This window comes from Pimephales promelas, chromosome 4, assembly GCF_988280905.1.
Source record: "Pimephales promelas chromosome 4, fPimPro1.hap1.1, whole genome shotgun sequence".
NCBI lineage: Eukaryota > Metazoa > Chordata > Actinopteri > Cypriniformes > Leuciscidae > Pimephales > Pimephales promelas.
The window spans coordinates 27,787,659-27,803,349 of NC_142772.1; the positions used below are offsets into that span (position 1 = coordinate 27,787,659).

Here is a 15,691-nt window from a genome sequence, read left to right on the forward strand (position 1 = left end):
CACACTCATTCAATCCCACATTGCACTGCAATAACGCATGTACAATCGATGTACGCTCAATGACTGTCTGAATTCACTCACTCCTTTTCATTCACTCCTTCAAGTGAACAGTATTAGTGGACTAATGTAGGGAATAGTGAATGAGGGTTTAGGGAGCAATTTCGGATTCAGGCTTCCTACACAATTCGCCAACTTATATTACACCCTAAAAATATGTTCTCTTTTTGTGAAGAAAAAGTAGATACTTTTGAGTGTGTAGCAAAAAGTGGACAAGCTTTGGACATATTATTTACGTCATACAATTGCTTCTTTGGTCCCGCTTTATATTAAGTGGCTTTAAGTACCATGTACTTACATTGAAATGAATAATTTGATACAGTGGACCTATTGTGTACATACAGTACATGTTTTTACATTGTACTTATATTTTAAAAATACCAGCATGTAATTACAGCTGTAATTAATTTATGTAATTACATCTGTAATTACACAGCTGACCCATCCCTTACACTTTAACTTACACTTAAACCGACCCATACCACCACACCTGTCCCTAACTCTACCCGTATCCCACCTCAAAGGCAGCAAAAGTGATTTACAATACAAAATGAGAACAATAAGTACATTGTACTTATTTTTAAATGTAAGTACATAGTACTTAAAGCCACTGTTGCATCCTGTCACACTAAACTGGCCTGTCAATCATCTTGTCACAGTTAAAATCCTCAATTTCATTTATTTAATTTCCTACCTTATCGGAGAGAAATGCAGAAGCAGGTTGATCTGCAGTTGTGGGTCTTTCATGCGGAGACTCTCCTCATTTTAATACATAATGATGCATTTGAAAGTTAATGGCCAAACGGATCTTTATAAAAGTTCACGTTGTTATGTTGCTATTTGAAAGTGCTTGGCGTAATAAACACATGTATTAATACACGATTTAACCATATCGTGCATTAATAATGCGTGTTGTTGCCACACATCTGTACACACCTTTACAGTTTTCCATAAAACTCAAATGCATGCAGTTAAGCATAGCGTTACTTTCACTGGACTGCATGTGGTTAGTGGTGCTATTTATATTTACTTGGTGTGACAGAGCAAGTGGCATAACAGCGTGAGCCTGGCAGGGCTCTTGATGACAAATTCCCATATCTACTTGTGTGGTACAATAATAGACTGTAAAAAGGGTACAATCTGCACACAAACTATCAGTTTAAATCCATGCTTTGAAAAGATCTCTTTACAGGTGGTACATATTTAGCAATAGTCTTATAAAGTATAAGTTATCAACGAAAGAGCAGAAAAGATAGATATAATCAACAGCAGAATTTCATATTAAAAGGGGAACTCTGGCGCAAAATGAACCTTTGGTCTAATAACACATTGGTACCTAGTCAATCGTTCTCTGAGATTTGTTTTCATGATAATCGAATGTAAAGAGTTTTATCTCTAAAAACTGTTTAGCGTATAATGCTAGTACTGGGGGCATTTACTAAGTAAAAATAAATCGCTAGTTTATACCCCTAGCAAGGCTCAAAATAGCCCCACACTAACAGCGTAACATAATGAATGGTCCCTACATGCAAAATGAAGCATTGAGAACGTTGTAAGTGTACAGACCGTTTAATAAGAAGATAGTTCACTTCGTGTATACAGACAGGAGCCATCTTTGGAAAACAGTCACGACAAGTCAAACCACGAACGTCGTGCTGATTATTGTTATCCTTGTCTTATCCAAGATTTAAAGTGTGTCGGTTATAACGGAAAAGCAGTCCGAACTCCTTCTACGCAGGCCTTCCGCCCCAGCCAGTTGGGGGTCTGAGGGCCAGATGTACTAACGCTTTTGCGCCAACTTCAGGCGTATTTGTTTCGCAAACTGCGCATAAAACCATGGTGTGGCACGGGACGCACTGAGATGAAAGCGGCAACTGAAAATGGCAAAATGCGCTTTTTGTGCATTTGCATTCATGGGATGGTCAAGGGGAAAGTGGGAGTGTCACAAAACAGATGGGAGGGGAAGCGTAAACTGCCCCTAATTATGTATTCTGCGTTACGTACAGAAAAAGGCAGTACAAGCGCGCCTCTATTTTGCGCTGAAAATTCTCTGCCTCTTAAAGCAGGAGTAACTTAGAAAGCAGGTTTCCTGGCATATGCCTCCTAGTGGGTGGGGACAGGCGCTGATTACCTGATGAACTGCAGGTTTGGTACATAACACGCACAATGTGGTTTCACATCAAGCTTTAAGCGTCTTGGCCATGGCGCTATTAACGCTGCGTTCGCAAATGTACAAAACATCTGGCACTGAGAGTCTTGCGTAGGCAGCAACTGTGGCGTTTTCCATGGGATCCCAATTACGACTGAAAGGGATAGTCTCGGTTACAATTGTAACCCTCGTTCCCTGAAGGAGGAAATGGGAGACGTAACTTTCTGTCTCCACGGTTGCTGACCATTGCTGCACGGCCGTCTCAATCTCGGCTCCTCGGCGAAAAACAATGTGCGTGCACCCACTTCCTGTTTATACCCGCACTGCGGGGCGGGTTGCATGACGCATTTCATGCACAACAACATTCATTGGCTCATTCTGTAGATACTCGAAGTTGATAAGGCTCCCTGAAGTGATCCCAATTACATCGTCCCATCAACGCAAAGTCTCCCGTTCCCTCCTACAAGGAACGAGGGTTAAAATAGTAACCGAGACGTTTCAAAACTGGCATGAATATGTAAGTAAGTAATCATGAATTTTACTGATTATTTATTTCCCATACTGTGAGAATCTGAATCCTAAAACATCTGCAAGCTTCTTAGAGAAAATAAAATGAGTAAAAATAATCTTATTTGTCTGCAAAGATTCTTGCAAATGTGGTAACATTTTATTGGAGGCTAAATACAGATAATAATTTCAGTGGCCAAAAACAATTTAACAAATGAAAGACCTGTTAAAGATTGATTCTTAGCTTGGTAATTAAAGGTTATGAATACAAAAATAAACAGTAGAGAAACAAGGTTATGATTAGACCTTTGAAAAGCATGATAGGCCTAAGAAGGAAGACAAGTTTGCCCTATATTTAAGACCGAATCCATTACTCCATCCAACTTGGCTTCTTTCTAGAGTGAAAATCACTTTCTAATGAATATATAAGACACAACTGCATGCAATGATAATGAGCCATATAGCAGAATAAGAGTTTGTATGATGTAGCGTATGTTGAATACATAAATAACTTTATTAGCAATATGACTAATGTGTAAACCAGACTAAACCTCACCAACCACAACCACAGCTGAGCTTTACCACCACCACCCACTGAAAAGGACAGACTATTGAATCTAAAGTGATGATTTACAAAATAATATTGGGCTTAACTGAATTAAGAGCAATAACTTTATGATGCATATGTATGCAATATGCGATTCCAAGAATATTTACAATGACATATTTCTTTAGAAGAAATATGCAAAATCATTTTAATTCACACTGATTTGTTTGATATGCAATCAATTGGCCTAAGTTTGTCACTTTTTATGTTTGCTATATGGTAGACATTTTGTCTGTACTTTTGGAGTTGATAAAGCAACATTTGCTTAATGTGTTTTGTAGATGGTATGGTGACTATAAATTACCAAAACAAATGTAAATTGTTATCTATAGACTTTCCTCTCCACTAACACAGCACAGGAACATTCTTTCTTGAGGATGTCTTAGTATCCTGAAGTGTTTTCCTGTTGATTGGTATCATAAACAATGTCCATTAGTTTTTGTTTGTAACATCTAGACAAGATGTATACATTGAGTTTCTGTGGGATTATAGGTAATACATAATCACATTCACTGAAAAAAGCTATGAATAAGAGCAGGTGTCATGCACTGTTATTAAAACTAAAGAAATGTAAATTAGTTCTTTACTATTATCAGAAATATCATATTTGCGTTCTGTGATGTGGTTGTGATGTGATGTGGTCCGTTCTGTGTCTGAAGATTTGCTGATGATATCATTGTTCATCTTACTAATCCCATTTATAATGGATGCTAAAAGTATCAAAGCACACTGGGCTGATGGTTGCTGCTGAACGTACTCAAAATAAAGTGATGGGCTTTCTGGCTTCACTTAGGACATAATGTTTAGCCTCAGGTTATTTACTTGCTGGCTTCACATTTATATACAGAGGCTGAAATTGAAATACAAGATGAAGTAGCTGCACATAATGATGGACCACAAATGAGAAATATCCCATAGCAATTATATGTTTTATCCAAAAAAAAAAAAAAAAATCACACCTGCAGCCTCTGAGGGCTGAAAATCTGTAACCCTGGAACGATAGTTACCTGAACGCTGTTTTACAACACATGAACACATGAATTGCCCTTTGCAATCTCTCTTTTCACTTTTTTTTTAAAAGTCTGCACTGGAGTCAGTCTGAATAAGTAGCAGCTGTATGTGACAAGGCAAAGAAAACATGCTCTAAAGGCTGCTTGTGTAAGTTTCTTTCCGAAGAATCAAGAGCAACTCTAATGTAAATATTACAATCGTACTTGTGTTGATCATGCTAAACGGGAAGTAGCAGCTAACTCCCATCAAATAAATCAAGTCACAGCAAACAAAATGCAAATGACGTTCACTGTCTTCATAAACACCTTTAATTTATAATATAATATAATATAATATAATATAATATATATTCAGAGTGTATAATCTCTCTGTCCGGCGTTTGTCCAGTACTGGTGCAGGGTCAGCTTTTTCGGCAAATCACTCTTCACTTCTTTCCGGTCAAGGGTGTCAGAGTATAGAATACGTTTTAATAATTGCTGTACAATTTATGGAAGCAAAATCATGTCTACCTCTGATGTGGAATGTCTAATTTAGCTAATAGTGAGTTAAATACTATTGCAGCTTTAAATACTTAAGACACATTTCACTCATGTTAAATTATCCTCACATTACACTTGAATAGTAATTTATGTCTAAGTAAGCAGGATTTGAGCTGCTTTGCATGGTAAACTCTCAAGTTTCCCTCTTCCTACGCTGGTGCAAAACTTTGCAACTGTGTTATTCTAAGAACTCTCATCCATGACACCTGTCAAGAGACCTTTTGCTGTTGTTGGACTCATTGCTAGAAGCTTCTCCAAGACAAATATTATTGCCCCACCACTTTGCAGGACTCTACTGTATGTATCCATCCGTGCACCTCTTTAGCCAGGGGGGGCCAAGAAGATTATGACAAGAAGTTGGAAAATGAATTGCACGCTGCATTCCTACATGCTGGAAAATTATTCAAAATGAAATGAAAAGACGCAATTTAACTGACACCAACTTTACAGGCTGACGACTGTTATCTGTAGCAACACTCCAAAATCATGTTTCCAAGGCAGGGTCAAAGTGGATGACATAAGCCATTACACCCTTTAGAGAAGTAAGATAAATGTTCAGTGAGGTTTCTTATCAAAGGCCCGGCTGTTTTAAGATTCGGATTAAAGTCCTGCAGCCCTTTTCAGTCTCCCAGGGGAAATAGGTGTACAAACATTACACTGTTTGCATTGGCCTGAGAATTTACTATGAAGCTCCCTCCAGATTGTCCATATGACCCAAAAGCAGTTTTTCTGATGCATTATGGGAAAGAGGGTTCAGTGTTTTCTCTGCACTTTCTGAACCAATGTCAAATACTTCAGTGGCAAGCAACACAACATATTCACACTGTAAGTTGGACATGTTGTTCCTACATTAGCTATAAAGCTATATTTCCCCTTTAATCCTGGTCTTTTACTCATTGTTCTCAATGCTAGACAAAGTAAAATCTTAATGGCTGCAAAAAACAAAGTACTTTGAGTGTGTATGGTGCATAAGAAATGGGTTTCTAGTGCCGTGCTCACAGCAGTGTCATCCCTGTTGAATGAGCACCACAGACTGACGGCAGTTAGAATATGTTTATTTTAGCCCGCCTGTCAGTCTCCTGCAAAAGATTACAGGTCTTCCGCTGTCTGAAGAAGATGAACAGATTCGGGTTTGTCAGGGAGCAAAGACATGGAATGCATGGTGATATCAACATCGCCAGATGGTGGCTGGAAGTAGGAAGTTGATAGGTGAAATTCAAGAGGGCAATGATGACATTTTCACTCTGGGGAATATATGAGTAAAGAGAGACTTATATAACACCATCGTTTTTTTGTGGATGGCTGATGATCCTCAAAAATACAATTGCAAAAAAAGGAAAGAGAAAAAATGTGTAATTAAATGGATAGTTCAACAGACATTATAAGCATTTTCCTAACAAGGCAGCTGGCTATATTAGATCCAGTCTTTGATGTATCCAAATTCAATGTTCCACAACAAATATTAGGTTAAATGCATGAATTTAAAACCCTTCAGGTTTCTGGCAGGGGAAACAACTCTTTTATAAACCAAGATGACAATCCATCTGTGCACCTGCTATTATAGAGTACAACAAAATGAAAATATGGGAAGAATGTCAAGTGTTTTGAAATGCCAAGTCAATAAACCAAATTCATTGTTGCGCACATGTATGCCAATAATTAATTGGGAGGTCATCACTCACTGTTCCTAATAACTTTTAAGTCAAAAATGACAAATGTTTAATCACATTAGCATATGATTAGAGAAGGAGAGAGAGAGAGAGAGAACGAGAGGGCTTTGTGGGTGAAATGGTGTGCAGTATTTACTCAGGTGGAATAATACACATCCAAGCAGGCAAGTATGTATTGATAAAACAAAGAGGATTCCAAAGAATGTGCTTTGTGAGCTCCTGAGCCTGCTCGAGTATAATTGCATTTCCCAGTTGGATGGGCAGACATTACCAACAACAGAGGTCCACGCAAAACCCCAGACACATGTCTGCAGTCATTGGGATGTGCTTCAACACAAAGTACTCCCAATGAAATAATTGATTGCTATCAGGCCAAGTATCTCACCCAAGTAATTCCACACATCATCTATTTAATGTGTTTATTGCTTAGACGTCTTGATCTGTTGAAACAATGTCTAGCTTATGTTGAGCTCATTTTTGACGTGAGCAATCTACAGGCATAGGTTTTAAAGCTCCGGAAAGGAAAAAGAAGGCCTTAATGGAGCAGGTGTACATTCCTCAGAAAGAAGAGCCAAGAACCCTTCAGCACAAGGAGGTTAAATGGTTCCTTACAAGTAAGAGAGCACATGTCATGTGTCATGCTGAAAAATGATGTCTGTGGATAGGAGTATCAGGAATAACAACATCATAATGTCGGTAGGTGGACTAGACAGAATTCCATCGCCACGGCTGATAAACAGGTGCAAGGAGAGAACGTGAAAAGGAATGCATTAGAAATGATGGAAACAATTTTTGATCATGGCATGAGTCACCTATAATGTTTCGAAACACTTAAGGAATCCTCTGATTTATGGTGCAAGGATCAGATCAAGCTGTTATGTTATATGTTTCACAGTAAAACTGCAGGACACTGCGATTAATTTAAACAGCTGAACCAGAGAACTTTACATAAATTCTCTGGTTCTGCTTCACTTATTTAAATGATAGTTCACCTAAAAATGAGGGAAGCTACTCATGTCATGTCAATTATGTCATGTATAACCTTTTATCTTCTGTAGAAGATATTCTGAAAAATGTCTCAATAGAATGAAAAGTCAATGGGGTAAAATGTTGCTTTGGAAACATTTAAAATATCTTCGAAATAAAGTCATACTGGTTTGGAACGACATGAGGTTGAATTGGATTTTCTTTACCATTTGATTTTTGCAGAAAACAGAACAAAGTTGAATCTGTATCTAAAGATGCATTGTTACCAAGGCCAAGACCCTAAACGTGTTGTTAATAAAACACTTTTACAACGTTAGATATTCTAATACAAAGCAATTATCAGTGATGTACATTTTCAAGGGAGTGAATCTAGATGACAGTTATTAAACCAGTGCCAGTTTTTCAGGGAATGCACCAAGCAGACAAACAAAACCCAGAGACTTTGTCAGGGTTCTGTCACTTCTGTCTGGTTTATATCTTGGTTTGGTGACAGAACTCTGACACTTTAGTCTGGTTTGTTGTGAGCACATGGATTGTCATGTATTACCTTATGCTATGTGCCCTCCCATCTTGTTATCTGATTATTGATTAATTTGCCCCACCTGCCTTCCTCATTACCCTCTATTGTTTGCTTCCCTATTTAGTCTGTGTTTGCAGTTCTGTGCTGGTTCGTTGTCCATGTTCCCTTGTGTTTCTTGTTCCTGCTATAGTCCAGGTGGAATTCCTTGATGCCTGTCTTGGTTTCCCCCCACAGGGTAAATTTTGTTTGCATTTTTTTTATTATTACTTAATACCCATTGTTCATGCACTTGAGTCCTTGCTCCTTTCCTCCAACCCAGACTGTGACAGACTTGAGAAATTAGATTTAAGTGTATCCAGTTTCATCTCCTCTAAAAATCTTCCAGCAAAAATTTGAGAAGATGGTCAGAAGCCCTTGCAGCTGTTCATTAGAGAGGCAGGCTACAGGAAACCATTAAGGATGGGTTCTTCCAGCATTGTTAGCAGGAAAAATACCATACCATTTGCATTTGGATCTTTAGCCTACCTCTCCTATACAAAAATGAATCACATTAGTTATGGTTTACTCTCGTTCTGACCACCCATTTAATGCATTATTAGTATAATGGTGAGTAAAAATATTTTGTGTCAACACACAAAATGATGGACCCTTAACATAATACCAAGAATATCTAAATTCATTTCACAAAGGAAAGTCTTTGTCTATTCTATGAATGAGTCCGAACTTAGGGGGGTCAGATACCCCAACCCTCAACCCTTTGAAAGTCTTTGTGGGGCTTTCAAGGGGAGGTCACATGATAGCTCTGCATGACTGTTTTCTAAGGGACCTCCACCTTTGGTCAAGTGCTTTGAAACCAACATGCTATTGTTATTTTACTGGCCATGACAAGGACAAAGGGCCGACTGACCGGGACACACACACTCACTGTAATGGTATATGGCTGGGAAATTCACTCATTTCTATGCTTCTTAATGTGATCTTTGAACTGGATGACTGACCACAGTATCTTCTATATATAAACACAACTTATCAATACATAACTTACTGGCTTTGTAGACAAAGGACAAGCACCTGCTTTGTATAAGAAAAAAACAACATTAATATTATTTGTCTTAATTTTTCAATAATAATCAGTAAAATTCCCATCTTAAGAGATTGCAGCCTTCAAAAGGAGTCATTATTCTCCCATCTTGCCTTAGCAAACTAAGCAATGTTTGCTAAGACACTAGCAGGTGAAAATTTACTGAAATAATGTGCATTTAAGATATAATCGCAATAGCTTTTTTTATTTAATAATTTTTCCTAATTTGCCCTTTCTCGGTTAGTCCTGTGGTGAGATGAATGGATAGAAGTAAAAATAATTTACAGAGGAGAAAATGATTATTTGATCCCCAGATAATTTTGTTTGCCCACTTACAAAGAAATGAAGGGTCTATAATTGTTATGGTAGGTTTATTTTAAAGGATAGATGCAGAGTATCAACCAAAAAATCCAGAAGAAACACGTTATATTAGGTTATAAATTGATAAGCATTTGATCGAGTGAAATAAGTATTTGATCCCCTACCAACTAGCAAGAATTCTGCCTCCTACAGATTGGTTATGTGTCCTTGTGAAACACAGATTAGTCCTCTCACTTTAGGAAAGTACTCCTAATGTCAGGTCATTATGTATGTAAAAGACAGCTGTTCACAGAATCTGTATCTTCCATTCCAACCTATCCACCACCATGGGTAAGACCACAGAGCTGTCAAAGGACATTAGGGACAAGATTGGAGACCTGCACAAGGCTAGAATGGGCTACAAGAGGTAGACAACTGTTGGTGTCATTATTAGGAATTGGAATATACAAAATAACCATCAATTGCCCTTGGACTGGAGATCCATGCAAGATCGCGCCTAATGGGGAAGGATGATCATGAGAAAGGTGAGGGATCAGCCCAAAACTACACGGGAGGAGTTTGTTAATGATCTGAAGGCAGTTTGGACCACAGTCACCATTGGTAACACAATACACTGCAATGGATTTAAATCCTGTAGCACCCACAAGGTCCCCCTGCTCAAGAAGGCACATGTACAAGCATGTCTGAATTTTGCCAAAGAACATCTAAATGATTCCAAGAAGGCTTGGGAGAAAGTGCTGTGGTGAGATGAGACCAAAATTGAGCTCATTGGCATCAACTCAACTCGTCGTGTTTGGAGGAAGAGAAATGCTGACAATGAACCCAAGAACACCATCCCTACAGTCAAGCACGGAGGTGGAAACATTATGCTCTGGGGCTTTTCTCTGCTAAGGGTATAGGACGACATATTGAGGGGCTGATGGACGTGGGCCATGTACTGTAAAATCTTGGACGAGAACCTCCTTCCCTTAGCCAGAACACAGAAGATGGGTTGTGGGTGGGTCTTCCAGCATGACAATGACCCAAAACATACCGCCAAGGCAACAACGGAATGGCTCAAGAAGAAGCACATTAGGTCTTGAAGTGGCCTAGCCAGTCTCCAGACCTTAATGCTATAGAAAATCTGTGGAGAGAGCTGAAACTTCGAGATGCAATGCGACAGCCAAGAAACCTTTAGGATTTAGAAAGGATCTGTAAAGAGGAATGGACCAAAATCTCTCCTGAGACGTGTGCAAACAAGAAACGTCTTACCTCTGTGCTTCCCAACAAGGGTCTCTCCACCAAGTACTAAAGGATGATTTGATCAAATACTTGCTCGACATTTTGCACGGTCGAGCACGGTTTGGGTGTAATTTGACGATCCTCATATCTGCATTGATTGTGTCCTGCCATCTTGCTTTGGTTGTCTGTGAAGTGGCAGGTTGAGTCAGTAACAGTGCCTGGTGCTGCTCGTAGGATGTGCCCAAACAACAGAAGATGCCTTTGCCTCATTTTCTCCCTAATTGCCGCTATGTCCATTTGCCGCTGGATTGTATAATTTCAGCAGTGGTTAAAAAGAGACAACAGTAATCCAGTGGAGCATGTGCATCTCCAACGTGGAGAGGGTGCTCAGTGCTTTTGGTAACTGACCAGCATTCGGCTCCATACAGCACAACTGGACGTACTACCATATTAAATATACTACCGCTATATTTTTGACTTAATGGTATGCGTTTATCACATAGAACTCCAGTGAATTCTTTCCAGAACCTCAAGGCCGTGTTTACTCTCCCATGCACCTCATTATTGATACCACCATCGCTATGCAAGTGTGATCCTAGGTACTTAAAGATGTTTGTCTTCATCAGGGCTTCACCACTGACCTGGATGTTGCCATCAGAAGACATTAGCACTGAAAAGATCGAAACGGGTAATCTTGATTGACCACAAACGTCAATAAATCAAGAATTTCAGCTCTAAAACTTACTTAGCAAATATGCTTTGACTCACATGTGCAACATTTTCTCTGCATAACTGACTGCATGAGGGAGAATTCCACCAATCCGACACCCATTCATGTGACGGTTTATCCACACATCACCACTAAAACATGTTCACACAATGGCAACAATATGAGGTTGCAGATACTGTTCTCAGAACCACACACGATGCACTTGCACAACTTAATTCCATCATGAAATTCAAACTAAAGAGAAAGAATAGTAAAAAAATCAACTCCACTGGCTGTGAAATTGAAGAGGGCACGAATGCTGACATCATTGTATCACTGGCGTAAGAGAAAAAACAAATATCAAGAGGGTGGGGTGGGGTTAGGGGTTAGAGCACCTTCAGTTTCAAATGTGTACCACCCAACAATGGAGCCCCTCGGGCATTCAGCACAGGTGTGACCTGGATTTGATAAAAAAAAAAAAAAAAACTAAAAAAAAAACTTAACTTCTTACCCAGTGTAAATAATGCCAAAGCTGTCCAGGTGCACCTTTTGTTTGTGTGTGACTTTTGGCAGCAGGGCAACTTTCGCAACCCCAACGAGCAGGAAAAGTACAATGTATGCTGAGCTGAGTGCTTTATGAGCTCAGCTGATGGAAGAGATAACAAAAAAACACAAGACTGAAGAATGCCTAAATGGTTGAATGGTTCTGATAAGAACTCAAATGACAGTAGCATTTGCTTTGCAACAGTTTTTTTTCACAAAATCTGAGCCCATAATTAAGTTAAAACCCAATTGCACCTTTTTTTTTTCAGTGAAATGCCACATCAGCAGATTTAAAACGGGTTGAAACATTTACTGGACACTGTCCAAACAACTGACATAAGCTAAACTTTACTTTTCTTGCAGTCTGTTTCCAACAAAAGAAACATAATAAAAAAAAGACGAAAACACACTGGATACATAGTCAGTTTTGGGAGAGTAAAAACAATGTTTTTTTTTTTTTTTGTGTGTAGCATATCAACTAAAACTACAACAATCAAAAGAGTCGGAGTAAACATGCAGTTGGGGTAATTATATAATGGCTTCCTCAAAAAAAAAACTATTTTCTCATACAAATATTTGCACAGTGGTGTGCAAGCATTTCTTAATATTGTGTAAACCTCATAAATGCACAGAGAAAATTTATTTTAAATTATGTCTAGGAAGAGGATCTTTGACATTATTGTAGTGGACTCAAAAAAAAAGAAAAAAGAAAATTTTCTACAATTGTATAATACAGTTCCTTTTTGTTGTCACTCAGAGTTATGTCTGATGACGACGAATGGGGTTTTGCTTAGAAAGCCTATCGACTTCGAGTATTAACGAGCCAATGGCAAAGAAAGTTATAAAAAGTTTTTTTTTATGAATAATTCAACATGCCAGAATAAAACCCAATTTTAGTATATATATATATATATACACAGAACTGCTTTTGAAATTATGATTGGTATTATTATAGATGTAAAGAAGTCATTTTGTTGGATACTATTTGTTCTTTCCTTTGTATAAAATGGAAATGCATGGTAATTTTTTTTATAAATATAAGCAAAAAACTAAATGGTGCAACAGTTTTAGAACTAGACAGATCTTTCTGCATTAATAGCCTAAATATAAACAAATTAAATGCAATAGTCCATGTTTCGTACCGATGTCATTATAATGTTCGAACTGCAAGTTCTACCACTCGGCCATGTCTCAACTCACGGAAAAATGCTCAAACGTTTGCATCTCCACTGAGTGTTCGCTCAAACGAAGATGGAGTACTCAAATGTAAAAAAAAAATATATATATATAACATTATAATATTTTAACAAAAATGAAAGTAAATGCACTTATTTTGGCTACAACACACAGTTGGCCTATACATACTGTCTAAATATTGACAATTACATTAACAATGCTGTAGAAGTGCAGTTTGTTAATAGTAAATGTTAACTAATCTAATTAAGTGTAACAGATTTTTTTATACACCGATTCAGAGTACTCGTGACTTCAGTGTTGGGCAGGTCAGTTGTTTTAACTATCCAGTAAAGTGAATAGGTTAGTTAAAAGGAGTCATCCGTTTGCGTATCTGACGTGTTATTAGTGGACGTCTAGCCATGGCACGTTGCAGCTCTGAAGAAGGAAATCTCAAAAACAACAATGTTTGCAGAGATATGTTTTTTATTTTTTGTTACATTTTGCAAGCTTGCAAATCTTATTTTTTGATCTTGCAAAAAAATTTTTTGTAAGATTTTGAGTTTTCGAACACGTTTTAACCTTTCAGAACTTTATTGACGCTCTGATTGGTTTATTTCATGTTACGCCCAAACCACACATATGAATAATAAAGCTATTTCAGACCAACCCCTTTTAAACTAGCGTCAGGCGCAAGAGTCATTTATCCCACCGGTAAAATAGCAACAGCGCCCAAGACCCGCCCACAAAGTTACTTGTGCTTCGTGCTTGATACTTGCCTTTCAGATCATTAAAATAGGGCCCTTAGTCTCCAGGCTGGCCAGAACAAATATAACTGGAGTTTACATTCCATTTTCATTTATTTCTCTGGTCTTAAGTTGCACTGACACAGATTTATTAGAATTCTGTAACACTTCCACTATTTGATTCATGAAGCCATTATAATAAACTTCTTCTGTATCGGAGGTGAAATGCCCAAACACAATGTTTTTTCATTCCAGATTTATTAAATAAAACAAGGCTGTTTTGGACAGTAGTCTCATCTATTAGGGAATTCAGAACACAGGGCCATGACATATGGTGATCGGATGTCCACATGGGATATTAAAGGCTCCAAATCAAACTGTTACTGTGGGCATAGTTTGCAGTACATGGACTGTCAGTTTTTTTTTTTTTAAATAGTAACAGATCTTACAGGTATAATCAATACAGCCGGAGCATTTCATTAATTTCGTGTCAGTCAAAAACAACTGGACTGTTATTGTTTATCCAATGAAGCTGCTTGGATGAGTGAGAAGAATACTTAAAAATAAACAATAACTCGAAACAAAGTCAATTTTCGACCTGTAACAATAATAAATAAAAAAACTACCACAGTAAAATGGTTTTATGGGGGTAAATATTGTATTTTTCCAATTTGTACCAATAAAACAAATGTAATGATTGCCTAATCAAATAATAATAAATTGAAGTCATGAATCAAAGCTCAAGACCCAAATGTTTAAATCTGACCTCTGCTCACAAACCACAAACTTGTTGTTCTTTAATATACTATAACATATGTTGTACAGCAGAACACTAGATGTTCTACATGCTAGAAAGTTATCTGATTTTGCCTGATGTTAAGGAATATGAAAACCATCTCTTCCAGATCATCTAAACCCATTTCCTCACACCAGAAAATACGTATTGATCAACAGGAAGCAGGCAAGTCCAGAGGTGCTGAACTTCTAAACTTTCACCAGCATCCCCAAAAGTTTACACACATTTCTAAATTCCAAGTGTTAATGTGTAATGATAGAAGCTCAAGATAAACGCATGTTTTGTTATTACACATAGTGTGGATCATTATGTAGAGCTCTGTAGTCTACAAACACAGCATATACACACATGTTGAATATACTTCTGTGCAGGGTCTGTCCTCTCTGAGAAAGAAGGCTGAGGTGGCAATATGGCAAGGTGTGAGAGCGAAGGGGGGTTCTCCTCTTAAATTTGACACAGTGTGGATTGTGTTCCCGTCCTAATGGAATTGCAGAAATATGCTGGGGGAATCCCATTACGTAGCAAATGGAGTGCAGTAATAATGTACTCACAGTCATTTTCCCACTGCGGTTAGCCTCCTCCCGCTCCGCCAGGGCTCTCAGGAAGTTATCTTTGAGTTCCTTTCCTGTACTTGCCAGCTTCCTAGAAAAGACAACATTTAAAGTTTGAAATGTCTATTAAAAATCTCTTTCAAGCTTAAATGTTCTCAGTTTAATTTGTACTCACAGGCAAACATTGATGCATATTGATACTCTTTTTGATACTGACGCATCATAGCAGTAATCTTTCAGAGATTTGCTGTACGTATCAAAGAACGATATTATAACATTACTTGTGAATTTGGATGCATTTCTTTTTATGTTTACTTCAAAGAGTCAAGTCACCTTTTAAAAGTGAGATCACAATATTTCTCTTTAAGAAATATTAATAAATGGAGAGAAACAAATCATCCTCTGACTAAAATTACAACTAAACTGTAAACTACACCAAACCCAACAATAGTCATTGTAATAATGATCCAGATTATGAAAATATGTCTGGTTCCATTAAAAAT

At 37.8% G+C, this 15,691-nt stretch overlaps 1 protein-coding gene across 1 annotated transcript in view; it reads right to left on the minus strand.

The window, feature by feature from the left end:
- Positions 1-15,691, minus strand: part of cfap299 (cilia and flagella associated protein 299) — a 63,686-nt gene that overhangs the window by 19,430 nt on the left and 28,565 nt on the right. The window contains exon 3 of the mRNA XM_039650155.2: positions 15,189-15,279. Coding sequence (XP_039506089.2) covers positions 15,189-15,279 — 91 coding nt within the window. The remainder of the gene's footprint in view (positions 1-15,188; positions 15,280-15,691) is intronic.